This window comes from Lynx canadensis, chromosome E1 (assembly GCF_007474595.2).
Source record: "Lynx canadensis isolate LIC74 chromosome E1, mLynCan4.pri.v2, whole genome shotgun sequence".
In the NCBI taxonomy this organism is placed as follows: domain Eukaryota; kingdom Metazoa; phylum Chordata; class Mammalia; order Carnivora; family Felidae; genus Lynx; species Lynx canadensis.
This window is the reverse complement of record NC_044316.2, coordinates 53726879-53754128: the sequence shown is the minus strand read 5'-3', so window position 1 is coordinate 53754128 and position 27250 is coordinate 53726879. Positions and strand designations below refer to the sequence as shown.

At 53.0% G+C, this 27250-nt stretch overlaps 1 protein-coding gene across 1 annotated transcript; it reads right to left on the bottom strand.

Moving 5' to 3' along the window:
• On the bottom strand, positions 1–26411 carry DNAI2 (dynein axonemal intermediate chain 2). The gene is made up of 13 exons (XM_030296837.1): positions 26354–26411; positions 20742–20935; positions 18601–18762; positions 17529–17650; positions 14395–14537; positions 13316–13429; positions 9946–10085; positions 8724–8846; positions 6478–6701; positions 3414–3549; positions 2744–2890; positions 1825–2049; positions 1–166 (listed from the first exon to the last, which is right to left on the bottom strand). Exons 2-13 carry the CDS (start codon positions 20922–20924, stop codon positions 80–82), a joined length of 1806 nt encoding a protein of 601 aa, XP_030152697.1. The 5' UTR covers positions 20925–20935; positions 26354–26411; the 3' UTR covers positions 1–79.
• Positions 26412–27250: the final 839 nt, after the last annotated feature.

Genomic DNA, 27250 nt, shown 5'->3' with positions numbered 1-27250 from the left:
CAAAGCCAAGGCGGTGCCAGGGGATGGGAGACGGAGGTGCGGCGCGAGAGGGGCCGCGGGCAAGGCTGGCCTGCCCCTTCTAGGTGGGAGCCTGGGCACCGTCTCCTTCTTCCTCACCAAGGTCCTCTCCTTCCACCTCTTCATCTGCCTCCAGACCCGGCTGTTTCTGCCAAAGAAAGACAGTGCAGAACCGTTGGTGGGGCCGGGCCCGCCCTGCACCCTGGGAAGTTGATCCCCTGAGGCCCAAACCAGCCAACTGGTGGAGGCCCAGGAGACTGTGCTTCTGGCTCTGTGGCCTTGAGGCCCTAGTGGGTGCTCAGAGCGAGCCAGCGAGCGTGGACGGCGGGCACGGCCTCGGGCATCTCGCAGGCTGGGGTCCAAGTCCTGCTTCGGTCACTTTGCTGCCTGGGTGACCTCGGGCTAACGCTCCTCCTGAGTCTCCCTGGTCCCCTCGCCCGTTAAGTGGACACGATTCCTCTCAGGGCTGTGGCCCAGGTTAGAGATACAGGTGTAAGGGCTCAGCACTGCTTTCTCAGCTCTGACCCCAGAGGTTCTGGCCAACTGCAGAAAACTAAGGCTAAGCGGGTTGTTCTGTGCACCTTACTCCCTCCTGAGGCCCAGCTTCTCCGCCTGGAGTGTTCAAGCAGCGGGAAGGAGTGCTTTTCGGGACTTGCAGCCCCAGGCCGGGTGTCTGTCAGGTGCACTGCGCTGTGGGAGGTGGCCACTACCAGCACTGCCTTCTGGAGGGCAAGGGTGGGGGGGTTGGGAAGCTGGGACTCCAGTCCCGTCTCTGCCGTAAGCGGAGGGAGGTCTCTGCCCCACCTTGCCACACCGACGATGGTGTGAGAACAAGGCCCCTCCTATCCAGGTGCTTCCAAATGCAACACGAGGGGCAAATGTCACAGCCTGTGGCCGGCTCCAGAGGGGGGAGGCAGAGGGGGAAGAGGTCTTGGGATGGAACCAGTCACCCCGTCCGCGTGCTCGCCCGTCTTCCGCCAGCCTGTCTGCGAGGTGGGCACCCAGGAGGCCAGCGGGCCTGGCTTTGCGGGCAGGTGCCCTGCACTTACGTTTTCATTCCGCCCCAGCCCACGCCCTTGAATCGTGTTGACGCCCTTGCTCCCGGGGTAGGTCCCCCGCTGTGGTGTTCTTTGCCACCCTTGGCCTCTCATCTGGAGGCCCCTGAAGGCCATGACCCACGCCAACAATGCCTTCTTCTTCCTCTATCCCTGGGTACAGAAGAGGGCCCGGAAGGTGACCGGGCACCCCCTTTATAGCTCAACCTCCTTCTTTTCCAGATGCAAATGAAGGAGCCAAGAAGTGAAGCGACCGGCCCAGGCGATACCCCTAGAAAGTGCTCTAGAGCCAGAGAGCACGGATGGGTGAGCAGAGCACGGATGGGTGAGCTCCGCACAAACCATACCCCCGCGACACCAGGTGGGGTCAGCAGGCGGCCTCCGTGCCTCGGACCTCCCAGCCCAACCCCCCTCCCTGGGCCTCAGGGCTCACTCTGAGCTGCCAGCTCATGCAGCCCCGGGTCTTTGTGGCAGTGGCCACGCGTGTGTCCCAGTGCCGGCCGTGTCGGCGGGGAGGAGGGCCACAAGAAGCGTGGAGCGTGGCCCCTGCCCTCAAGCAGCCTACAGTCCACGTGGAGACTCAGGATTTCTCAGGAGGAAGGGAGTAATTGCTCCCATTGGCCAGATGGACAAGTTAAGGTCCATCTGCTGAGGCCACTTGCCCAAGGTCACCCAGGAGGGCAGCGAGCAGGCGGAACCCAGGCGCCAGGGCTCCCACCCGGGCCACCCGAGCCCCCGTTCGGGACCCTACAGGCTTTGTCTTCTTCATGGCTTCCGTCTCTTTCTTCTTCAGCTCCGAGTAGATGATGTTGAAGAACTCATCCTCGGCCTTGGTGACCAGCTCCTCCAGGTGGAAGGTGGGCTCCTCCTCTCTCAGGGAGTCATCCCTGCCTTCCGCCTTGCCTTTCTCCTTCAGCCGCATCTCCCGGTGCCTCGCCTCCAGAATCTTCTCCCGCCGGGTCTCCCGCTCAAATATCTGGGGTACACGGGGACAGGGAGGCCCGTGGGGAGAGGGTGGCAGCCGGCGGCCGGCTCCCAGCACGGGGCCAGGTTTAGCGCTCTTGCTTCACTCACAGCACAAGGCAGGGGCCTGTTCTCAGCGCCAAGGGCAAGAAAGGAGGGCTGGACATCGAGATCAGGAGGCAGGAGCAGAGCCACCACGTCACCCAGTCCTGAGAGGTCCCCAGAACGGAGAAGACGTGGAACAGAACAGCCACACAGCCGTGCACCGTGGGGCCCTGGGCCAGGGGAGCACCCGCTCGGTGGTGGGCCCACAACCTTGGGCAGAGCCGGGGGGCTCGCCCAGGGCCTCGGCACTGGGGGGTTCAGTGCCACGGTGTGCCCACAGTGCTGGGGTGGGGTGGGGGGGCGTCACGATGGCTCTCAGCCTCCCAGCCCCCCTAGCCCCCTGCTTGGTGACCTCTGGGACCAAACAAACTGACCTAGTCAAACCACTCGGGCAGCGGGGAAGCTGAAGCCTGCGGAGGTGACAGGACTTGCCCAGGCCGGCTTGGCTCCCGAGTGGCGAAGCCAGGGCTGAGTCAGACACTCCTGACCCCACTTATGCGCTCATTTCGGGACCCCACGCCACCTCCCCAAAGGCCCATGCGTTTCTCTCTCTCTGCCTGGCCTGCTCTGCCACGGGGCCGGGGTCAGCGCCGGGCACTTACCAAAGAAGCCGTGTTCTTCTCATTCTTCTGGAGGGTGCACAGCCCATTCGAGACCTCCAGCAGCGTGGTCGTCCCCAACTGGGAGCCACAGGCGATGAAGCATCCGTTGTCCTGCACCCGGAGGCAGAAGAGGGCCTCGTCGCACACCTGTCGGAGGGGCCAGGCAGATGCGGTTGGGTTGGAGAGAGGAGCCAAGCAGCTTGTCTTGAGTCCCCGGCCCCTGGGGAGAGGGGCGCTTGGCCCGGCTCCGTGTTCGAATACCCTCGGGGACTCCCCTGACTCACAAGACGAAGTTCAGAAGTTCACGCTCTGAGATCGGCCGTCAAGACCCTTTGCCCCCCTCCGGCCTCACCTTCCGCCACACCTGACCCCACCCGCCACGCCTCACCCCTTCAGTCCAGCCCACGTCCATCCTGCAGCTTCCCAAACGCCACGCCCTTCCATGGCCCACGCCAGCGGGGTTCGGGTGTAGCTATGCCGATGTGGCCTGAGCGTAGGCTGGAAGGGTCAGCTGCCAGGAGCCCATGCCGGGGCTGCCGAAGGAATAGGTCTGGTGGGAGGAGAGGCCAGGCTTTCCGCTTTTCTTTTCTTTCTCAATTTCCCCCAGGTAATTCTGCTGGGCCACCAGGGCCCAAGGGCCTGGATGCATGGGGAGTGGGATACACGTGACCTTGAGGCTGAGGGCAGGGTCACACTGCTTGAACACGAAGTCCCAGATGTCCAGGGTCCCGTCCATTCTGGTGGTGAAGAAAACCGCCGGCCTCACTGGGCTCCAGGCGCCATCGGTGAGGTAAGCCATGTGGTACCTGTGGGGAGCCGGGTGCCAGCAGTCAAGGCCCACTGTGGTCGGGAGGCACAGAGAGGCTGCTGAGCCGCCGCTCTGCTCATCAAGGCCCCCTGGGCTCTAGGGTCTCGTCGCTGGGCAGGAAGTTCTTCCTTGTGTCTGACTTCTAGCCATGCCAGCCTCGCCCACCAGCCGTGGGCAGTATGCACTTTATTTAAAAAAATTTTTTTAATGTTAATTTACTTTTGAAAGAGAGTGAGAGAGGGGGAGGGGGAGTGAGACACAGAATCGGAAGCAGGCTCCAGGCTGTCAGCACACAGCCCGACACGGGGCCTGAACTCACGAACCACAAGGTCATGACCTGAGCTGAAGTCGGATGCTCAACCGACTGAGCCACCCAGGCGCCCTAATAATATGCACTTTAAAGGCTCTGGTCCTTCCCAGGGGCTGAGCCACTAGAGTTTCTCTACAGCTAACTCCAGGGGACAGGCACATGTTGCTGGATCTGGGCCCAGTCTCCCAGCAATGGGACTCACAGAAAGGAGTCAGAGGAAGAATATGCCCAAGGAAGCATATGCCCCAAGAATATGCCCAGAGGAAGAATATTAGAAGTTCCTAATATCGACATTAGAAGAATGTTATGCTTCCTACTCGGTGGGGGATCTAGATTTTCGAAGACTTCTGTGGTGAGGAATGAAATTGGACCCTTATACCATATACGAAAGTCAACTTGAAATGGATGAAAGACTTAAACATAAGACCCGAAACATAAAATTCCTGGAAATTTTATGGGAAAAGCTCCTTGACCTTGGTTTTGGTGGCCGTTTTGTAGACATAATGCCAGAAACACAAGAGAAAAAGCAAAAATGAACAAGCGGGGTACATTGACATCAAAAGCTTCTGCACAGCAAAGTCAAAAACTGAAAAAGCAAAAAAAATACAAAAAGAAGACAAAAGAAAAAGCAACCCATGGGATGGGAGAAAATATTTGCAAATCATATGTGTGATGAAGGGTTAGTATCCAAGATATACAAAGTATATAAGGGATTCATTCCAAAAAACTCAATAGTGAGAAAACAAATAACCCGATTAAAAAATGGGTGATCGACTCCCTCTCTTTCTCTGTCCCTCCCAGGCTCACACTGTCTCTTTCTCAAAAATAAAGAAGGATTAAAAAATTTTTTAAGGGGCGCCTGGGTGGCTCAGTCGGTTAAGTGACCGACTTCGGCTCAGGTCAAGATCTCACAGTTCGTGAGTTCGAGCCCCGAGTCGGGCTCTGTGCTGACGGCTCGGAGCCTGGAGCCTCCTTTGGATTCTGTGTCTCCCTCTCTCTCTGCCCCTCCCCTGTTCATGCTCTGTCTCTCTCTGTCTCAAAAATAAATAAAAAACATTAAAAAAATAAAAAAAAAATCTATGCTGGCAGTTCAGAGCCCGGAGCCTGTTTCGGATTCTGTGTCTCCCTCTCTCTCTCTCTCCGACCCTCCCTGGCTCACACTGTTGCTCTCTCAAAAATAAATAGGCATTAAAAATTTTTTTTTAAATGGGCAATGGACTTGAACAGGTGTTTCTCCAAAGAAAACCTACCAATGACCAACAGGTACATGAAAAAGTGCTCAACATCACTCAGCGTCAGGGAAACGCAAATCAAGAACCCAAGGAGATAGGTTCTCACACCTGTTAGAGTGGCTATTCTTTTTTTTTTTATGTTTATTTTATTTTTGAGAGAGAGAAAGAGAGTGCAAGCGGGGGTAAAGAAGACAGAAGGAGACAGAGAATCTGAAGCAGGCTCTGACAGCAGAGAGCCAGACATGGGGCTCGAACTCACGAACCATTGAGATCATGACCCGAGCCAAAGTAGGAGGCTCAACCAACTGAGCCACCCAGGTGCCCCTAGAGCGGCTATTCTTAAAAAGACAAAAGATAATAAATGTTGGCGAGGATGTGGAGAAAAGCGAGCCATTGTGCACTGTTGGTGGGATTGTAAGCTGGTGCAGCCACTGTGGGAAACAGTAAGGAGGATCCTCAAAAAATTAAAACTAGAACTACCATCTGGTCCAGTCATGCCATTTCTGGGTCTTTATCCAGAGGAACTAAAACCAGAATCTCAAAGAGATATCTGCACCCTCATGCGCACTGCAGCGTTATTGACGACAGCCAAGATATGGAAACAACCTAAACGTCCATCAGCAGATGAGCAAATAAAGCAAATGGGGTATATATTCAACGAAATATTTTTCAGCCTTAAAAAAGGAAATCCTTTCATTTGCAACAACGTGGATGGACCAGGAGGACATTCTGCTAAGCGAAGTAAGCCAGACACAGAAAGCCTGCGTGATCTCACGTATATGCGTAATCTAAAAAAAAAAGTCAAACTCACAGCAGCAGAGACTGGAACAGTGGTTGCCAGGGGCTGGGGCGGGGGCAAGGGGGGGAAACGGGAAGGTGATGGTCGAAGGGTACAAACTTTCATTTATGCAACATAGGTCAGTTCTGGAGATCTAGCATGCAACATAGTGCCTCTAGCTAACGATACTAGACCAAATAGTAAAATTTGCTAAGAGAGTAGATCTCAAGTAAAGTGACCCCTGCCCCCCCACCACAAGAATAATTACAATCAAGGAGGTAGGAGAGAGGTGATGGGACATGTTTATGGCTTTGATGGTGGTGATGGTTTCACAGGTGTAACTTAGCCCCAAACTCACAGAGCTGTAGGCATTAAGGATGTACAGCCTTTTCTGTGTCAATGACACCTCAACAAAATGGTTGAATATGTATGTGTGTGCATATATATATATATATATATATATTTTTTTTTTTTTAATAAATCTTCCCAGGAGTGCATGGAGGGGTGTTCTGGGTGGACACGTAGAGGCTCAGGGCACTCCTGGGCTGGCTCCCTCTGTCCCTCCCACCCTCCTACATTCCCCTCCAGCCCCAACCTCCCTCTTACTTGGTCCACATGATGGACGACTCCCGGCTGTCTTCTGACCAGATGCGGGCGGTCCAGTCGCCCACAGTCAGGAAGTTCTTAGGGTAGAATGGATTTCTCTGGAGGGCATAGATGGGGCCATGGTGGCCTGAGAAGGTGCACACAATCTTCTCAGCTGACGTTTTGGCCTTGCGGTTGCAGGAGATGACAATGCCCTGCTCGGTGCCCACCATGAACTTGGTTGGCTGTGGAAGGGGTGACACAGGAGTGAAAGGTTCTATGAAACGTCAACTCAGGGTTTATTGTCATGGTTAGCAGCCTTCTGGAGTCAGATTGGATGCGTCTAAAGGTGCTGGAAGGGACCTTCGTGTAAGCTTATGCTCAGGCTGTTGCCCAGCCCCTCCTAAGGAGCTGGCCTTGCCCTTCCTGGCTTCATCAGACCCCATCCTCTGTTAGAACCTGCTCAAGGGCGCCATGTTTAATGAAGCCCTCTCGACTCTTCTAGACCTTGGAGAAACTCATCAGCAGCTACGTGATACACACCTCTTCACGTAGCATCATTGTGTCCACTAGGCATTTTGCCATAAAGATCCCGAATGTCTGTTTATGGAAAACGTGAATGATTGAATGAATAATGTAAAACAGGAGTCTAAAAAGTCCCCTTCCCCAGCCTTCAGTTACTTTCTGAGAAACTGGGCTATACTGCATACCCATATTCATCCCACCTTTATTCACAGCAGCTAAGAGGTAAAAAGCAACTCGAGTGTCCCAACCCAAGTGACATGGATGGATTGACAAAATGTGGTCTATACCTACAGTGGAATAAAAAGGAAGGAAATTCACAGCTTTAAAAAGGAAGAACATTCGGACACACACAACAATGTGGGTGAACCTTGAGGACATGATGCTCAATGAAATAAACCAGTCACGGAAGGATGAATACCAGAAGAGTAGAGATGGAAAGTAGAGGGGCCAGGAGAGGAGAAATGGAATGTGAAGAGACACAGCTCGAAAGGCCCAGAAAAGCGAGTAATGAAGTAAAACACAAGGCTCCTGCAAGCTAGTGATGGAGAGAAGTACCCAGATCCAGATGGCCTGCCATGCCTCCACCCTTGGACTTCTTGGTGGGGTTGGAATGGTGAGCCTGGACCTTGAGTCAGAGCCCTGGGTTTGAGCCCCAGTTGCACCGTGTCCTAGAGCGTATGATTTACCACACTAAGGCTCATTTGTTTGTCTGGAAAGGAGGGACAATAACATTATGGTACAAGACGGTCGTGGGCGATTACGCAAGCTCATCACTGGAGGGAGTTACAAGTATCCAGCACACAGAGTGTGCTCAGTGACAGGCATGGGAGAGCTGGGGGACTACTGGTGGTATTGTCATTACATCAGGCACTTGCTCTAGAAGTCCCTGATTTCAGGACAGAATGCTTTTCTGCATCCGCCCCACACTGACTCTCATGCCCAGCGTTGGGGGTCAGTTAAATTGTCTTCCACCTGACTTCCCTAGCGTTCCTTCCCCAGCCTTGGGTGAGGGCTCCCAGGGCAGGGGTGAGGCCAGAGCATCTCCAGCTCCCAAGAGCCTGGGAATGATGTCACATGACCTGAAAACAAACAAGAGATGATCTCAAGGGGGAGCCAGACCTGGGCTTCGGTGACACATAAGCCAGGAACAAGCCCAAGCCAAGAGTCATCTGGGAAAGTTGTTTTCTTGCTTTGGTGGGAATCCTCATTTGCTGCTTCTAGAAGCTTCCATCCTTTGACACCTTCGTGTTACTGCTCAACTTTGATCTTTCTTTACCATTCCTTCCCATTGCTAGATGCTCTAATTGTGCCTGTGCTCTGGTTTTCCAAGGAGCCTCTTCTGACCTCATTTCCCTCTCCAACACCTCTTCCTTCCCCTCAGACTGTGAAGCGACCCACACTAGGCAGGGGCAGGGCCTGGGCTCTCCATGTTGGTCCTGGGCGGGGCTCTTCCTACAGAATGCGGACCTTCTGGAATCCTGTCCTCTGCGAAAGCTTGCCTTCTGTTCAGCACAGCTGCTACCCAAGCAGTGACTTTGTGTGAATGAGGACTGGCTTCCTTCCTCGAGAAGCTCTGCTGCCCCCTGCTGGAAAGTTCCTGGAAAGACCACACACAAGCCCGACAACCACAGGAGGGAGGGCGCTCCATGCCGCTGTTGGGTGCACGTGGTAGACGCTGGCTCCACCCGGCTCTGGCTGCCCCAGCATTGGAAGTCCGGGAAGGGAGAGCCGGGAACACTCACCAAAGTAGACTCGAACTCCAGGGAGATAGCCCCCAAGGCATTCTCCAACTGCTCCTTTCTGGCAATGTCCAGGATCACCACCTCGGTGGGCTTGCTCATCTTTCGGATATCCCACCACATGACCTAATGGGAGGGCGGGGCAACTTTGAGACCGGAAGTCCCTTGATTCTCCTAGCTTTTGCCTTCCCTACCTTCCTGGGGCCAATCACTGGGGCCAAAGGGGTGTGTGTTAGAGATGACCAGCGATCCTTAGGACAAACACACTTGGAGAACCACTGCTCTGGCCCCATAGTCCCAAACCTGGCGGCTCATCAGGGTCATGGGCAAGCTTCATAAAATCCAGATGCTGGGGCCTCACCCCAGACCTACTGCCTCAAAATTGCCAGACGTGGGCTCTGGAATCTGAAATCTTTTTTTTTTTTTTAATTTACTTATTTTGAAAGAGGGAGAGAGTGGGGGAGTGGGGGAGGGGCACAGAGAGAGGGAGAGAGAGAATCTCAAGCAGGTTCTGCATTGTCATAGTGGAGTCAGATGCAGGGGCTCAACCCCATGAACTGTGAGATCATGACCTGAGCCGAAATTAAGAGTCAGATGCTTAACAGACAGCCACCCAGGTGCCCCCTGGAATCTGAATTCTTAAAGCCTCCCACAATATGGTAATATATAGAAACATTATAAATGCCCATATGCTTTGATCAAGAAGTCCCACTGTACATTGGAGATGTATCTTCACATGTGTGCAAAAACTTAGATACAAACACACTCTGCTACACAATCATGACATTAAAATCCACTGAAATAAATTTTGGCATACCTAATGCAGTTCCTAACAGGCACGAGGCAGTGCTTTGTGAAATATGACATCATCTTCAAAATACACTAAATGAAAAACATCAAGTGCAGACCAATGCACGAGGTGTGCAGAAAGAGTGAGGAAGACAGATGTATTTGCTTCTGTCTCCAGCGGCAGTCCCTGAAGGCGGCCATGAGAAACAGATGAAGGTGGGTGCCTACAGGGAGGGGGGCCGGGAGGTTTGTGGGCAGAGGTGGGAGGAAGGCATTTCCCCGTCTGCCCTTTTTGCCTTCTGGACTTTGTTCCATGTGTATGTATTACCTACTCTTCAATTTAAAAATAAAATGCAAAAGGAAACGCTCCCCAAGGGGCTTCTGGAGGGGAACTGGGGAAGTATCACTGCTCCCCACACTGTGGCCGGCTGGCTACCTGCCCGTCCGTGGATGCTGAGAAGCACTCAGTGCCCGTCTTCGACTGTAGCCAGATGCTGCCGTACACGGGGTCTCGATGGCTGAACTCAATAGTGGACAGCTCCGCCACCAGGCTGCCCTTCCGGGTGTCCCAACAGGCTGGCAGGGAGAAGAGTGAGGGCAAGGTGAACGGAAGCCCAGGCTTCTTCCTCTGCGCAGGAAGCAGGGGATGGAGGGATGCTGCTTCTCTTGGTTTGGCAGGTATGTAGTTTTTTTTTTGTTTTCTTTTTTTTTTTTCAGAAGCAGGGCTCGGTCCTAATCTGCCTGAGTTTCCTCCCAACCCCTGAAGTTCTCACACAATCTCTATGGAAAGACTCCCAGAGTGCAAGCTTCACTCATTCCATTGAGTTCCTACCATGTGTTGAGCACCACACTACCTCGGGAAGCCACTGGAAATACGACCATCCCTGTCCCTGAGGGGACCTGCTGTGATTTTCCTGGTGGGGAACACATGAGGGTGGTCAGGGGGAGCTTCTTGGAAGGAGTGAGAAGGATCACAGACTGAGGAGAAGCCTGGGATGGCAGTTGGGGGGGGGGCGGCCAGAGAGAAGAGTGTCTCCACCCCCAAAGAAAGGTTCCTGAAAGTAAAAAGTAAAAAGTAAAAGGTAAAAACACTGCAGCAAATCTCTTCTGCTACATAAACTCCCTTTTACCCTCTGCACTTTGGCTGCCCTGGATGGGAATGCAGATCACAGACCCTTTATTCAGATCCGTTACAAGGGCTTCACTTCTTCTGCTTTACCAAGAAAGCCTTGAAGCTTCTCTCGTTTTTGTCCTGGCAGATTTTTTATTTGGGGGTGGGGAGAGAGAGAGAGAGAGCAGGGGAGGAGCAGACAGAGATGGGGAGAAAGAATCCCAAGCAGGCTCTGCACTGTCAGTGCAGAGCCCGATGCAGGGCTCAAACTCACAACTGTGAGATCATGACCTGAGCCAAAATCAAGAGTTGGATGCTTAACCAACTGAGCCACCCAGGCGCCCCGGAGAAGCTAGTTTTGAAAGAGAGCAACAAAATAACTCAATCCATAAGTTTTGATTTATGGACTCCAAGTCCGAGATCTTTGCCCCTGGACAAGACTGGCCCAGAGATGAGCTTTCTTGGCCAAGTTTGCTCGGCTAGGGACAGAGCAGCACTCGGGGGTGGGCCCCCTGGCAGCCCCTCTCAAAGGTGGCACAGCCGCGGAGCCCCAGCTGCTCTGAGCTGGCACGAAGAACCCTGAAAGGGGTTATGAATAATGAGCGAGGCAAGCCTCCTGAATAAATCATGGCACAGTGGCTCGGCTCCAGTCTTCTAGAGCCCTGGCACCCAGGTAATTTGGCAGGGAGATGTGTGGGAGCCCACATCTATTCCCAGGGAGGAGATGGCAGGTCTGAGAGGGTGGTCAGAGGCTTCAGAAGAGTGTCTAAGAAGTTTCCCAGCCATCCAGCTCCTACTCTGGGAGGAATAAAGGTAAATAAAACAACATGTGAGGGTAAGATGGGAGGGGGCTCTTTTCATGCCCAAGGTCAAGTCAGGCCTGGGATGCAGTTAGGCTGAGCGTCCACTGCTTGGGGGCCAATGTGGCTGAACGTCAGTAAGGACACTGAGTTTTGTGGTGTTTTTAACTTGCCCTAGTTAAGACCCCACACTCTCTGAGTCCCACGGTAGCCTTGAAAAATAACATTCTGCCTTCCCGGCGAGAACCAGCTGCCTCACAGCAGCAGGAGGGGTAATCCGGCTGAGGTTCATTCACAGTCTTCCAACCAAAGAACGGTGACTCTATGAACTGTCTGGTGGATCCCTGGATGACCATGTCCCTCCCCACCCCCTGCAAGTTATCTGTATTTAACCTGACTTAGAGCTTGCTCCGTGGGAAAAAAAGAGGCAACTGTTGAAAATAATAATTGTAGGCAATTGATTAACTTTGCAGTTTCCTGAAGTGGTAGGTAACAGCAAACTATCCAAAAGGCTTAAAAGGCAAGCCCGGAGGGGCACCTGGGTGGCTGGTTGGTTGAGCGTCTGACTCTTAGCTTCAGCTCAGGTCATGATCTTACGGTTCGTGGGTTTGAGCCCTGTGTCAAGCTCCGTACTGGCAATGTGGAGCCTGCTTGGGATTCTCCCTCTCTCTCTGCCCCTCCCCTGTACTCACTCTCTCTCTTTCAAAACAAATAAGTAAACTAAAAAAAAAAAAAAGGACAGGCTTGGAGAACAAGGTGTCCATTGGGATGTCCACTGGGGCTTTGAAAAGCTCCACCATTTGCCTGGAGATCTGGAAGGCCACATGCCCGGGTAGGGCTGTGTGCATGCCCAGAGCTGTGCACTCGCTCAGGAAAGAACTGAGGAGGCCCTAAGCTGTCACCTCTGCTGACCCTGAGGCTTTGTGCAGAGGCACGGGTGGGGCCGGCAGCTGCCCCGCGGAGTGTCGCGGCCATGCTCAAACAAGCACACAGAGGCACTTGGCAAACACTGGTTGCCTGCAGGTGCTTGAGGAAATCTCTGTCCCGCCACTAAGCTAACCAAGCAGAGAGCATGGCGGGCACGCATGATAGAATGCAGACTTCACAGAATTAGATCAGACAATTCACTGAAGAAACAAACAGCAGCAAATAGCAACGAACACAAAGCCTACAGTGGTACAAGTACCTGATTTCCAAAACTGTCACTTTATATTGTGTAAAGAGAGAAATTTTCAACAAAAAAGTTACAAGATATACAACGAAATGAGGAAGTGTGGCCTATACACAGGAAAAAAGGCAATAAATAGAGACTGTCTCCAAGGGAGCCCAGCTGTTGGACTTACTAGACAAAGACTTTAAATCATTGTGGGTTTTTTTTCATTCTTTTCTTATTACATCAGGATCTCTTTTTTTTTTTAATTTTTTTAATGTTTATTTTTGAGAGAGACAAAGACAGAGCATGAGTGGGGGAGGGGCAGAGAGAGAGGGAGACACAGAATCGGAAGCAAGCTCCAGGCTCCGAACTGTCAGCACAGAGCCCGATGCGGGGCTTGAAATCACAAACTTGTGACCTGAGCTGAAGTCGGTCACAAAATCATGACCTGAGCTGAAGTCGGACCCTTAACCGACTGAGCCACCCAGGCGTCCCTTGACCTGTAGTTTTCTTAAAACTTGTTATTCTGAACTGGTCTTAGACTTACTTGAACTGTTACAATTGGAGACACTGCTGAGCTATCAGCAAAGCCTGACTACCCAGATGTCTGGAGTTCATCTTCTGTGGGAAGTCCCCACCTCACTCAGTGCTCCCTGGGAAGCCCGGCCAGGTACTTGGGCCCTGGCAGACAGTAGCGGGGGGCTGGGCTTGCTCCCGGTTAAGCACCTGGGTCCCTCCTTACCCAGCTGCCCGTTGTAGCAGCCTCCCAGAAGCACGTGGGAATCTTTGGGGTTGTACTCCAAGGTGACAAGAGGTGATGATGGTTTCAGGACGATTTCAGGCTTGTTGGGATTTTCTATGAAACAAACAAACAAATTGATCCCGCCAAGTCTGGAAAGAAAAGAACGGGGTCAAACAGTTTAACCCTTCCTGAGATGGGTGATGGTAGGGGGATGTCTGGAAGTCCCTCCTGTCTTTCTCCAGGCTGCAACCTCTAGGTCCTGGGGGCCAGAATCTGGCACTCTTGGCCCTAGGGGCTCTTTTAGTGGTTTTATTTTTGGTAATCAGCAGCGTGTGTGTGTGCGTGTGCACGCGCACCCATTTTGGAGATTCGGTAGGAAACCGGGTTTTGACCCCAAGGTTTTTCCATAAATCCAACTCTCCCTGACTTCTCCAAACCAGTTTCTTTGTCTGTATAGTGGGGCTAATGAAGGAGTCCACCCCCCCCCCCCTGCCCCCTAGGGCTGTTCAAAAGCATAATGTGCTCAGTTCTGAGCTTGGCACTCACACCTACTAATAACGGCTAACGTTTATTTTCACAATGGCCACAGTGACGGGATGTCCTAAAGTGTATCGTCCACCATCGCTGGCCACCTGACAAGGCTCGTGCCCTTAGAGTGAGTGCTTCTGTCAACAACGGTCCCTGCTCCCAAGTGGACGCATTGCCCCTACTGGCCATGAATTAAGGACCAATGCCAGGAAAGTGGGACAGAGGTGAGTCCCCTTCTCAGTCCGCTGGGGACTCTATCTGAGTCTGTGGAGTCTGGGACTGGGATTCCATGGGGTTTGGTCTTGAATGCCCTGATCAAGGATCTGGAAATGAAGGGAGTTTCCTGCTTCTAATATGGCTCTGGTTTGGCTGCTCCTGAACGCAGACAAGGAAGGGATGGGCAGCTTCCTGGGGCCCCTGGTCCCTCCCTAGAAGGGACCGGCCCTGTGAGAGTCCCCTGCCTGTGGCTTCTACCTTCCACTCTTGTGCTTTGCTGGCCTCTGCCCTGCCCCCTCAGTTTTCCTGGACCCCCGGACCCTTCTGCTTCTCACCCAGGTCCCAGATGTACGATTCATGGCTCATGCCCTCGGGCGCACGTTGAAAATTCAAGCAAGAATATGCCACTGCCAACTTTCTGTTGCCATCAGGGTGCCAGGAGAGGTGCGTGGCTGACCGCTTGATTTCCTGGGGATCCCTTTACAGGAGAGGGCAGAACACTGGCATGGAAGGCTCCCCACACCTCTTATTTACTCAGTTATATGTCTAAAAAATTCAAACGTATTTAAGCAATCACATTCACTCGGAGAAATTTATTTTTAAGAACAAAGTTTAGAAGAGCCCTTAATCCAAACCCGGATCTCACCAGCCATAAATAGAAGGTAATAATAAAAACTAAACCAGTGGGAACAAAATATCAAATTCCAGTCCGATATTTCCACTTGCTGAAAGTTTTGAGCCTGAGGCCTGATTTCCCATTGCTATTACAACGAAAGGGGAAGAGGAGAATCCAGCAATCCTCCTCCTTGGTATTTGCCCAAAAGAGTTGACAACTTTTGTCTAACAAAACATTGCAGGTGAATGTTTCCAGCAGCTTTGTTCATAGCTGCCCAGACTTGGAACCAACGAAGCCATCTTTCAGGAGGTGGATGGATAGATAAGCTGTGGTCCATCCAGACAGGGGAATATTATTCAGCATTAAAAAGAAACAAGCTATCAAGCCATGAAAAGACACAGTGGAAACATAATGCACGTCACTAAGTGAAGGCAACCAGTCGGTAAAAGGCTACATACTGTATGATTCCAACTATGTGACATTCTGGAAAAGGCGTGGAGACAGTAAAAAGATCAAGCATTAGCCAAGGGCTTGGGGGTAGGGAGGGATGACTAAAAGGAACATGGGATTTTAGAGCAGTGAAACTATTCTATATGATGCAAAACCGACTGAGTGGGGCGCCTGAGTGGCTCAGTCGGTTAAGCGTTCGACTTTGGCTCAGGTCATGATCTCACGGTTCGTGGGTTCGAGCCCCGCGTCGGCTCTGGGTTGACAGCACGGAGCCTACTTCAGATTCTATGTCTCCCTCTCTCTCTGTCCCTCCCCGGCTGTGCTCTGTTTCTCTCTCTGTCTCAAAAATAAACAAATATTGAAAAAATTAAAAAAAAACACCCCACAGAGTATGCAACACAAAGAGTGAGCCCTAATGGAAACAATGGACTTTGGGGTGCCACAGGTTGACTGTTGTGTCCCCCAGATTCATATGTTGAAACCTAATGTCCAATGTGATGGTGTTAGGGGGGTGGCTGTGGGAAGTGATTAGTCCTCGATAAAGGGGCTCCAGAGAGCCCTCTCACCCCTTCTGCCATGTGACTTCCGGCAGTGAAAAAATGGCCGCCTATAAACCAGGAAGTTGGTCTTCACCAGACACAGAACCGAACCACCTTGATCTGGGACTTCCAGCCTCCAGAACTGTGAGCAGTAAGCTTCTGTTGATTATAAGCTACCCAAGTTATGGTACTAAGACAGTACCAGAATGCTGGTTCCTGATGGTGACAAAGGCCCCACCCTGGGGCAGGGTGTTGATGGTCAGGAAGGCTGTGTGGGCTGGGGGCGGAGGGGGCGTGTGGGAACTCTCTGTACTTTCTGATCAGTTTCGCTGTGGGCCTAAAACTGCTCTGAAACATCAACTCTTACTTCAAAAAAAGAGGGGAGGAAGGAGAATGAGCAAGAAGTAAAAAAGAATTAAGCACTTAATGGCCCAAACTGAGACTTTGCCCATGAAGTAATCAGAAGGGATGAAGGAAAGTGGAAAGCAAGATAACCTTCTTGCCCTGTGATTTCTCCACTTCACTCCTCCCCAGGAGCACGGTTAGAAGGCTGGGATCCAGGAGACCTTAGTTCCGTCCTTGGTTGGGTCACCCCTTCCCCCTCCCGTGTGCCCTGGGCACCCGCCCCTCCCTGAAGTCAGTCCCCTCATCTGTCAAACATACAGGTTGAATGGGATAATTTCTTTTTCTTTTTTAAGTGTTTATTTATTTTGAGAGAGCACATGCACACACGCAGGGGAGGGGCAGAGAGAGGGGGAGAGAGAATCCCAAGCAGGCTCCAGGCTCAGCACAGAGCCCAACGTTGGGCCAGATCTCACCACCATGAGATCATGACCTGAGCTGAAATCAAGAGACGCTTAACCGACCGAGCCACCCAGGCACCCCTGTGAGATGATTTCTAATCCATCATCCTGCTAAGGTATCCATATGTGAGGTCAGACCCCAGTAGGGCTGGGGCAGCAGGGAGGACAGCCCTCGCCCCTCCCCCCTGGCCCCTCTCCCAGAAGTGCTTGCTCCTACTCTGCACACCACAACTCAGCCCTGGATCACAAAAGAGTCCTTCCTAGTTGTGCTGGGACTGGGTCAAGTACTTCCCAGGACCCTCAGTGAGCCATGGTAGCAAAAGGAATCCCCCCAGAGTTGGCATTTGAGACTAGTCCCTTCCAAAATCACAGGTATATAAACGTATTTTAAACAAACAAACAAAAAAAAATAGTGCTACGCTACACGCTGTTCTGCACCTTGCTTGTTTTGCTTCACAAAGTAAATCTTGGAAACACTCCCCAGCATGCTGCCTCCTTCATCCTGACATGTGCGTGCTATCCCCCGGGTAGGCGTGTCAGAATTGCTAGAAGCACTCCCCTACCGATGGGCTTAGCTTGGTTCCAGCCTCTGGCTAGAGTGCCTTCTGCTGCAGTGAGCGTCCACACACACGGTGACTTCACACACATGTATCTGTGGGATCGAGTCCTGTTGTCAAGCTTCTGTCCTTGGAGGTCATCACCAGGTACACTCCCACGAGTGTGGGATGAGGGTCCTGTGTGCCCACAGTGCTGCTGGGTCACTGATGGTCCATACTTTGGACTCATTGTGCCCTGCGTGACTCAACCCGGCTTGCACACGGCTTTGCAAATTCGCTTAGTCTTTCCCTGGACTCTGTCCTCTCTTTCCATCAACCAGACCCGCCCCCAGGGTGGGGACCAGTTGGTTGCTGGGTGCTCTGTTGCTCTGCTCCCTACAAAGCTCAGAGCACAGAGGGCATTGCACCCACGGCATGGAGTGATCGGCAAAGAGTGACCTTGGGAAGCACACAGCCACAGGGGTGGCAGAGAGCGTCCCGACACCTGCCTAGCTAGGGAGGTACCTTAAAACATTGATGGTTTTAGCTGAAGGGGCCTCATCTGTCACCTCCACCGCATCCTCGTCATCAAAATACTCCTGGTAGATGTCAATGGCATTATTCTGCTTGATGCAGTGCTCCATGATCTGAGGAGAAAACATCAGGAGTTCTTAGCAGGAAAGAGAGGTACCTGCAGCCTGACCAGGCTGAGATGGCAAGAAATATCTAACGGTCTTTCCCAACCTTCCAGCCCGTTGCATTTTCAGTGGGGGCAGCATTGCTTCCAAGGGAAAGTTGGTCTTGGAGGGTGAAATATTACTTTTCATGCACAAAGCACAGATATACATATAGCACATAAAGAAATATGCCAATGGTATTAAAATTTCATGGGGGAGGCAGTTAGGAAAAACATGAAAAGACTCGTTGGGGGACAACAATGAAAAAAAGGTGAAGAAACACGCCTCCAGTCGCACAGAACTGGTAATCGCTCCATATACAGCACCAATCTTCTGCTTCCGCCACCCAGAAGGCCCTCTCCATTTTTCCAGATGTCCACCAAGGAAAAACCTCAAGCTCAGGTGTCTCCTCTTCCAGGAAGCCTTCCCTGATCCCTTCAGCGGGAAATTGAATCTCCCTCTTTACGGAGCAAAATGGCAAGAGTCATCCCTCATAGCATGTCTTTCTACATTACACGGTGATATCTCTGTATTTGTCTCTGACCTCCAATGGATTATGATAAACTCTTTGGGGCAGGGTGCATGTGAATTTTATTTTTTGCCATCTCTCCTGTGCCTGGCGGAGACTACAGGCTCAGTCCAAATGTGCCGAATGAATGAATGATCCCTGCTGGCACGCAGCTCCTGGGTGGGGTTCTTTGGAGTCCTTCTTGCTCAAGGGGAGCACCTGTCAGACTCCTCCTCAAGCCTGTTCAGCCCTGGTACCTTCCCATCTTCCCCTCTGGTCTGTTGTTGTGGACTGGTCTGCCTGCCCCCAGACAGAAGGTTCCTTAAGGTACCCAGCGATGTTCGTCCGGGTAGCGGCAGGAGCGGAACCCCGGGGCCAGGCAGGTGGGGCACCGCAGTGATGCAAGCCTTACCGAGCCAAGCTGCGTGATGGCGTTGATGTAGTTCTCGTCCTTCTCCACCTTCTTCCGGAACCGGATCGTCTGCTCCAGCTCCAGGGGGTTCACATCCTTGGGCCAGCCCCCCTCCACGTGGTTAATCCCCCGGGACTCCATCTCAAACCGCTCCGTGTTGACCTACACAAAGCCCCAGGTGAGAAGATATCTGCCTGCCCCGGGTGTAAACGTTAGGCCATGTCCGCAAACCAGGATCCTGGGGCCGCCTGCTCATGGGCCCTGAGCACACAGGGAGGGATCAGCGAGGTGCCCCTGGCCAAAGCCACTTTCAGGTTCCGGCGAGGAACTTTGTGGTCCTCGGGGGGGTCCCGGGTAGCCACGGAAGTGCCACCCTATGGAGCTAGCAGCTTCGAAGCTGATGCCTCTGGCCGTGGAAAATCCAGTTCTGACTTTTATCGAAACCCTAATGCACCAGAGGAGCCCCCCACCCCCACCCCCGTGGGCCATTCTGTGCGATCCCAAAGAAAAAGAAGTGATTAGTCCCGCTCTGCCTTACCATGTGCAATGTCATAGGATTCGAAACACGGAAATGATGAAAAGTTGGGGATTACTTTGCCCGTTCTCGGTAGTAGGGAGGACAGTATGTGCAGATGGACTTTTACCCCTTAAACTTGCCACTTTGCTTCCTTTCCATTTGTTCCCCCATTTAAAAGATTGTGGTAGGGGCGCCTGGGTGGCTCAGTCGGTTCAGCGTCCGACTTCGGCTCAGGTCATGACCTCGCGGTCCGGTCCGTGAGTTCAAGCCCCGCGTCGGGCTCTGTGCCGACATCTCAGAGCCTGGAGCCTGCTTCGGATTCTGTGTCTCCCTCTCTTTCTGCTCCTCCCCTGTTCATGCTCTGTCTCTCTCTCTATCTCAAAAATAAATAAACGTTAAAAAAATTAAAATAAATAAAATAAAAGATTGTGGTAAAAGACATACAATATAAAACCTCCCATTTTAACCATTAAAATTTTTTTTTAATGTTTATTTATTTTTGAGACAGAGACAGAGCATGAGCAGAGGAGGGGCAGAGAGAGAGGGAGACACAGAATCCCAAGCAGGCTCCAGGCTCTGAGCTGTCAGCACAGAGCCCGACGTGGGGCTTGAACTCACGAGCTGTGAGATCATGACCTGAGCCGAAGTCGGACGCTTAACCGACAGAGCCACCCAGGTGCCCCCCAATTTTAACCATTTAAAAATGTATGATTCTGTGGCATGAAGGACAATTCATACTGTTAGGCGACCACCAACACTGTCTAGTTCCATAACTTTTTCATCACCCTAAGTGGAGCCCCCAAAGCCATTAAGCGGTCACCCCCCCCCCTTTTCCTTTCTAAGCCAGAGCTCACGAAAGCTCTAAGTCGTCCCGGGATGGAGATGTGGCAAGAGACCCCAGCGCGTGTGGCCTTCGCGGTGGCCATCCTGTTGAGTCAGCCACGCTGTGGACAAAATCGCCCCGGTCCCCGTGACAGCAATTAGCCCTGGGAGAGCAAGAGACTCAGTGTGTTTGAACCGTGAGTTATTGGAACCTCCCGCAACGTGTTTTGGCCGAATCAAGTGTGATTTTCACCCAGATGATTTGGACATGACAAAGCGGGTTCTTCTCTCCTCCAAACTAGTTTTGTCTCCGCAGTGCCTGGCATAGTCCAAGGCAGATCGCGGGCTCTAGACAGGCAGGGAGCTCCGACTGCAGTGTGACGCCCAGTTCTCTCATCACATCACCAGCCCCTCTGACCGGAACTTTCCACGGCACCCTTTCCTTTCCACCAGCTGGGCAGGCGCCTGCCGATCTGAATCCTTGCCCCCTCAGGATACCTCTCCCAGCTGTACCACATGCCTAAGATGACTTAGAGGTGAGACCAGAGCCCATGGGAGAGAGAACATCTTGATTCCCATTCACCTGGCCCAGGGAGTGGCTGGTGCTGGGTCTTTTCCCGCCCCAGGCACCGTGGTGGGTCGTGGGGGTGTCTCTGTCCTCATACTTCCAGCATCCGCCCTGGGCCATTCTAACTGGCTTCCAGTCACCCAGATGGAGCCACCCAGTCCCACTGACCACCCTGACTGGCCACCCTGCCAGACCCCACCTTCGCTGGCCCAGGCCCCGGGGCCAGGGACCCACCTCATGTTCTGACATGCTGGTGGAGCACTGGATGCCCGTATCCACGGGGTTCCGCTCCACGAACTGCTCGGCCAGCTCCGGGTTGGGCGGGATGTTGATGTTCAGCTCGGCCTGGCGGTCGGAGAAGTTGCATTGCTTCCCGAACTCGCTTCGCTTCTTGACATACACGTACACGATCTCCATGGTCCCGGCTGCTACAGGGGCAGAGGAAGGGTGTGAGGGAAGGGGCCCCACCTGGCTGCTTCCCTGTCCCCCCGGGCCTCACCGGGGGCGGCTTCCAGGTTCCTAGTCTGGTTGGGGGGAAGGGTCCTAGGAGATTTGTTCAGAAGCTGCGTCTGCACTTTTAAAAAATCATTTATTGGGGCGCTCGGGTGGCTCATTCGGTTGAGCATCCGACTCTTGATTTGAGCTGGTCATGATCTCACAGTTTTGTGAGTTCAAGCCCCGCATCGGGCTCCGTGCCGACAGTGCGGAGACTGCTTAGGATTTTCTCTCTCTCCTTTTCTCTCTGCCCCTACTGGGTGCACTCTCTCTCAAAATAAATAAACTTAAAAAATCATTTACGGAAGGGCGCCTGGGTGGCACAGTCGGTTAAGCATCCGACTCTTGATCTCTGCCCAGGTCATGATCTCACGGTTCGTGAGTTCAAGCCCCGCATGGGGCCGTGTGCTGATGGTATGGAGGCTGCTTGGGATCTTGTCTCTCCTCTCTGACCCGTCCTTGCTCATGCTCTCTCTCTCTCATAATACACAAATAAACTTAAATAATAAAAGATCATTTATTGAGTACCGAGTACCTGATAAGCATTATCGTGTTCAGTTCTTGCAACTGCCCTTTGAGGTAGACAATAAAATCACCATTCTACCTTTCAGGAATCTCATACTTAGCGATACCCTGGGTGTCTTGCCCAGGGCCACATACGTAGTTAGTAAGCGGTTCAGCTGCTCTGCCTGACTCCAAAGCTCTTACTCACCAAATGATGCAGTTTTTACCGAGCTAACATGTTTACTGGGAGGCAGGGAGAAACACTCATGGTGATTATGTTGAACTAAATCTCCGGCCACGCCCTGGGTCTGACCCTACAGCACACACATCGAAGAGCCCCAGGCCTCTCTGGAAACTCTCCCACCCAACCACCCGATTGTCCAAAAGGCCACCCACCCCTTCCCAGAGTTCTAGGTTACTGGGCGCTACCCTTCACCGCTCCTGGGGGGCCCTTCCGGAGACTCCCCTCTACATCACTCTGACCGCGATGGGGCTGGGAGTCTGCCTGAGAAGGGGAGAGACTGCCAGACCACTTCCTCCACAGGCAGAATAGTGGGCCTTTGAAAGACTGGTTGGGCAGGGCACAGTGTGGAACTGGAAGCGGGCTGGGCTGGGCACTGACTTCAAGTTCTGGCCCTGCCACTTGCCAGCTGCTTGACCATGGCTAGGCCACTCTCTCTGCCCCTCTCTGGCTTGTGCTCTCTCTCTCTCTCAAAATAAATAAACTTTAAAAAAACTAATTACATAGACTTCTCTTTAAAAAATTTTTTTTGATGTTTATTTGTGTGTGTGTGTGTGAGAGAGAGAGAGAGAGAGAGAGAGAGACAGAGTGAGAGCCGGGGAGGGGCAGAGAGAGGGAGACTGAATCCGAAGCAGGCTCCAGGCTCTGAGCTGTCAGCACAGAGCCCGACGTGGGGCTCGAACCCACGAACTGCGAGATCATGACCTGAGCTAAAGTCAGATGCTTAACCGACTGAGCCACCCAGGCGCCCCGAATTGCATAGACTTTTCTAGGCATGCATAGGTTTTGTGAATGCCAGACTTCATGCTTTACATTTGTTCTCATAGTTTCCCTTATTTCACCTACTCATTTGGCAAACATTCACTCAAAGCTGAATAATCAAGAAAGCGTGGTACTGGCATCAGAATAGACATATGTATCGATTGAATGGCATTGAGAGTTTAGAAATAGACTTTGATACTTATGGCCAACTGACTTTTGAAAAAGGCACTAAGGCACCTTATCAGAGAAATGACGGTCTCTTCAACAAATGGTGCTGGGCCAACCGGATGTTCCCACGCGAAAGAATGACCGTGGACCCCCTACCTCATGCCACACACACAAATTAACGCAAAATGGATCTCAGGCACCAGCGTAAGAGCGAAAACTAAGGAGAGAAACGTAGAGGGAAATCTCCGTGACGCTGATAGGGCAGATTCTTTAGAGATGGCACCAGAAATATGGTCCATAAAAGCAAAAACAATGATAGATTGGACTTCTTTTGAATTAAAAGCTCTGCACCTCAAAAGATAACATCAAGAAAACGAAAAGACAAGCCACAGACTTGGAGAAAATATCGGCGTATTGGGTCTGATAAAGGACTTGCATCCAGGATACACAGAGACTTGCGGGGTCCCGGGCGCCGTGGACTTCAGTTTAGAGGTTCCCTCATTGCATGCTCCCCACAACCCCCCAAACTCACAATTCTCATTCTACATATGAAGAAACAATACCCAGAGAGTTCAAACACCTTGTCAAAGGTGGTGGGTCTTAAGTTGAGGCAGAGCTGGGGCCCAGACACGTCTGGCTCTACGGCAGAGTGATTCTTAGCCTTGGCTACACAGAAACTCCCAGAGGGCTTTACAAAATCACAACCCTCAGGTTAAACTGCAGACAAACGAAATCAGAATCTCTCGGCAGTAGGTGTTAAACTCCTGGGTGAATGAATCCTAGCGTACAGCCAAGGTTGAGGAGCACCGATTTAAAGTGAGGGTTCTTAATTTCTCAGCCAGCATGCTCCAAACCTGGGATGTTCATTCAAACTACGGAGGTTCCCAGGCCCCTCTTGCAAATGTGGACTGTATGTCTGGCGGGGGGGGGGGCCTGGCAATTTGTGCTTTTCACAATCTGGGTGAATGTTACGACCAGACGTGTGTCTAAGCTGCCTCCTCTTACCTCCAAGGCTGCAAGGTGCCAGACCAGTGGGCCATGGCCACTGGCGCCTGAGATGCAAGGCCAAGAGTTATTGTGACAGCCCAGAAGCACTTGCTTGGAGTGGCCTTGGGCCTTGGAGCCGCTGGGGTAGGAGTGAGGGAGTGAGGGTTATCCTAGGCCCCTTTGCATCCACGTACGATGTTCCTCGAAGGCAGCGTCATCCCAGCCTGCTTCCAGCCCCAGAACTGCTTGACCTGAGTCAGCCTCACAGGAAACAGGATCTCCTGCTCTTTCTCCTGGTCTGGAAACTCTCTTGTAACCCGGGAAAGGTAGAGGCCATGGCTCGGACAGCAGAGGATGGGAACAGAAACACAAGTGGCAGAAGTTGCCCCAGTGTGTCCATTCTACATGGGCAAGGGTAGGGCCTTGTGAAGACGACGGTCAGTTCTCGCCTTCACCAGCGCCCTGCGGAGGGGCCACAGCGCTGCTCCTGGGCCCCCACAGTGACGACGGGCTGCCTGTCTCTCCTTCTGGTAAAAGACACTTGCTGCAAAAGCCAGTTCTCTGGGGACACAAGGAGGCTTAAGAACGTGAGGAAACTCTAGGGGCGCAAAAATAGCCTCTTTAGCCCAGATCATATGTGAAACAGCTTCGCTTTCCTCCTTGGTTCCTCCCAAGGCCAAGCCAGGGGCGAGAACGGAGGCATTGTTTTCTATCTGGTGGCAGACAGAGGGGACATTTAAAGGCTGGCCCGGTGACGGGAAGACAGCTCATTCAGGGACCCAGAGTGAGCTCTTTCTCCCAAGCCGGCAGGGCCCGAAGATGAATAGCGAGGTCAGAGCGGGGGTCTCAGGAGGTCTCTCCCCGCCCTGGGAGGCAGAGGCCGCCGGCTGCAGAGTTGTCTGCCTGGGGGGGGGGGATGGCAGGGGGGGCTTCCAAGGGAGGCGGGGGCAGTACTGCTGCTCTTTGGGAGTTTGGGGAGGGGGGTCCCCCACCCGTGGGAACCTAGAGACCCAGGGGCAAGCGGGACTCTGCAGCGAGTCCCAAACATAAGAACACGTCTGGCTGGGGATGTGCTGGCGTGAACATCAAAACTGCAACCGTCTCCCGCGTGCCAGGACGGTCAGACTGGGACCTCCAGCAGTTAACAAAAACTCCTCTCGCGTAATGATAAGGCGCACCGTGATTCCTGGAAAGAACTTCCCTCGACTTAAGAGAAAGTGTGTTTTCCAAGCTTGGGTGGGGCTGAGGGAGCCGCGGGGCGGAGGGGCTCCATTTGGGAGCTTAGTGTAGAGGCAAGAGGAAGGTGGCTGGCCTTCCCTCCGCGCTGGACTCCACGTGGTATAGACGCGAGAACATTTTCCCCTTCCTTGTGGTCCCTGGGGCAGCCCTTAGTCTTTGTGCCTGGGACTGATGGCCTCTATGTGGCCTCTATGTGGCCTCTATGTGCCCCTGGCTGGGCAGAGGAACACAGGTGGAGAGCTTCCTTCCCTCTTTCTTATGTCCTTGTGCACCTTCTGGAATACGGGGTCCTTCAAATGAGACAGACCTCGCTAGGAATCCACCCTGCCCTCCCTCACCAGGGCATCCCACCAGGGCAATGCTAGGCACACTGGGGTCCACCTGGGGTGAGCTCCAGGTGGAGGGGGAGGACAGGCAGAGGTGGGAGGAGGTCCCCAGAACCGAAGGGTGCTGTGTTGGTGGTAACCTGCTCTCCCCACTACAACACTGTCTCCTTGAGGGCAGACTGTGGTCTTTTCATCTATCGTCATCCCCAGTGCCTGGTGCAAGAAGGAGCCCAACACTCCCACTGTGAGCATGTCTCTCCTAGAACTCTCTCTCCCCTCCTCTTCCTTTTCTGATTGGAAAAACAAAGCAGAGCTAGAGGTGAGAGGGGGAATCACAGGGTCTGAACGCCCGAGAATGCACTTCTGTGGTTCAAGAGAGCGTGATCAACTTCGAACACGTTGCAGGAAGGTGAAACTAAGCGTGTGACCTTGAACGTGGTATCCCAATGGGCATAAGGGGCGCCTGGGTGATCCAGTCCTTTAAAAGCATCCGACTCTTGATTTCGGCTCAGGTCGTGATCTCACGGTTTGTGGACTCGAACCCTGCATCCAGCTCTGTGCTGACAGCACGGGGCCTGCTTGGGATTCTGTCTCCCTCTCTCTCTCTGCCCCTCCCCTGCTCGTTTTCTCTCTCTCAAAATAAAAATAAACTAAAAAAAAAATGTCCCCCTCAGGTTGGGGAGTAAATAAAATCATGCATTTTAGGGGACCTGCTGCCTAGCCTGTGCTCAGTAATTTTGAATTCCCTTCCCTCCTTTCTTATGAGAAAGCTCACCTCCCACCAGTTCAGCCCAGACTCTACTTTCCCACCAGCCAGCTGTGAACCCTTTAGAGGTCTCCCTCCCTCCAAGAGACCCCGGGGATCAGGGCCAGACCGACTGGGAGCAGGGGGTGTAGGAGGCAAGGTGACCAGAACCTGCATGGTCCGGTGAGTCGCGAGGACTGAGGGCAGCCGGGACGAATGGGGCGCGGACACCTGGCCCCCCACCCTCCGGCAGAGCTGTCCCAGGAGGCTGCCCCCACGGAGAGTTTCTGGCACTGTCGCTGATTATTACCCTCGGGGGCTCCCTGCTTCACTCTCCTCTCCTCCTCAGCCTCGGCCTCCTCCCGGCCCGCGCCCTTACCCTCGTCAGCTCGCTCGCGTCGCCGTCTGGCCGCAGGGGAAGCACCTGAGCCCCCGCCACCGGGCTTCTCCAACGGCTCCGAGGTACGGCGTTTACCCGTTGCCTAGCAACCCCCAGCTGGGCCTGGACGCGGGGGCGGAGGGCTCCCCAGAGCACGTGACTGCCCATCCCGCTGCGTCGGAAGCACTCCCTCTTGTGGAAGTCTCCAGAGTCGGGAGAAAAATTAACCAAGCCGATCAAACACTGGCAAGAATAGACGTTTGTGTCATCTCTGCGAAGGTGCTTATCCAAGTCTACAAAAAACGCACCGGGCAAGATCCTGAGACGATGCAAACTATTGTAGACAGCGCCTCGGAAGTCATGCGCCCTGGTGGGTGATGCCGGCCTCTGCTACTTACTTCCCTGTCGCCTGGCAGGTTGTCTTCCTGTCCCTTCCGTCGGGGTCCCTCAACCACTCACTGGGAATTAAACCCCCCCAGTCGCCCCTGTGCTACCCTATCCCGGGCACCTCGTGCAATAACCAAGCCCCGGAAAGTGGGGCGGGGTGTTTCCACAGCTTAGCTGCTGGTTGTAAACAGGCAGTAAGTGTCCACGGAATGCATGAATGAATACGATGAAGTTTCTCCCGGGGTTAAGGCAATGAAGCTAGATAATGTAAACGGGGAGGGAGTATGGGTGGGGGGGGGGGCTAGCTCACGTGGGTTTGAATCCTAGCTGGGCCGTTTACTGATCATATGACCTTGGGAGAGTTACTAAGACTCAACCTTCTTTAAAAAAATTTTTTTTAATGTTTGTTTATTTTTGAAAGAGAGAGAGGGTGCACGAGCGGGGGAGGGGCGGGGGGCGACAGGGGAGATAACAGCAGACAGCCTGTGTGGGGGTCAAACTCAAGAACTG

Coding starts and splice junctions, on each gene's coding strand:
- DNAI2 (XM_030296837.1), bottom strand. CDS start 20,924: ATGGAGATCGTGTACGTGTATGTCAAGAAGCGAAGCGAGTTCGGGAAG. Junction 17,651..18,600: donor CCATCACGCAGCTTGGCTCG/GTAAGGCTTGCA, acceptor TTTTCTCCTCAG/ATCATGGAGCACTGCATCAA. Junction 14,538..17,528: donor AAAACCATCAATGTTTTAAG/GTACCTCCCTAG, acceptor TCTCCTGTAAAG/GGATCCCCAGGAAATCAAGC.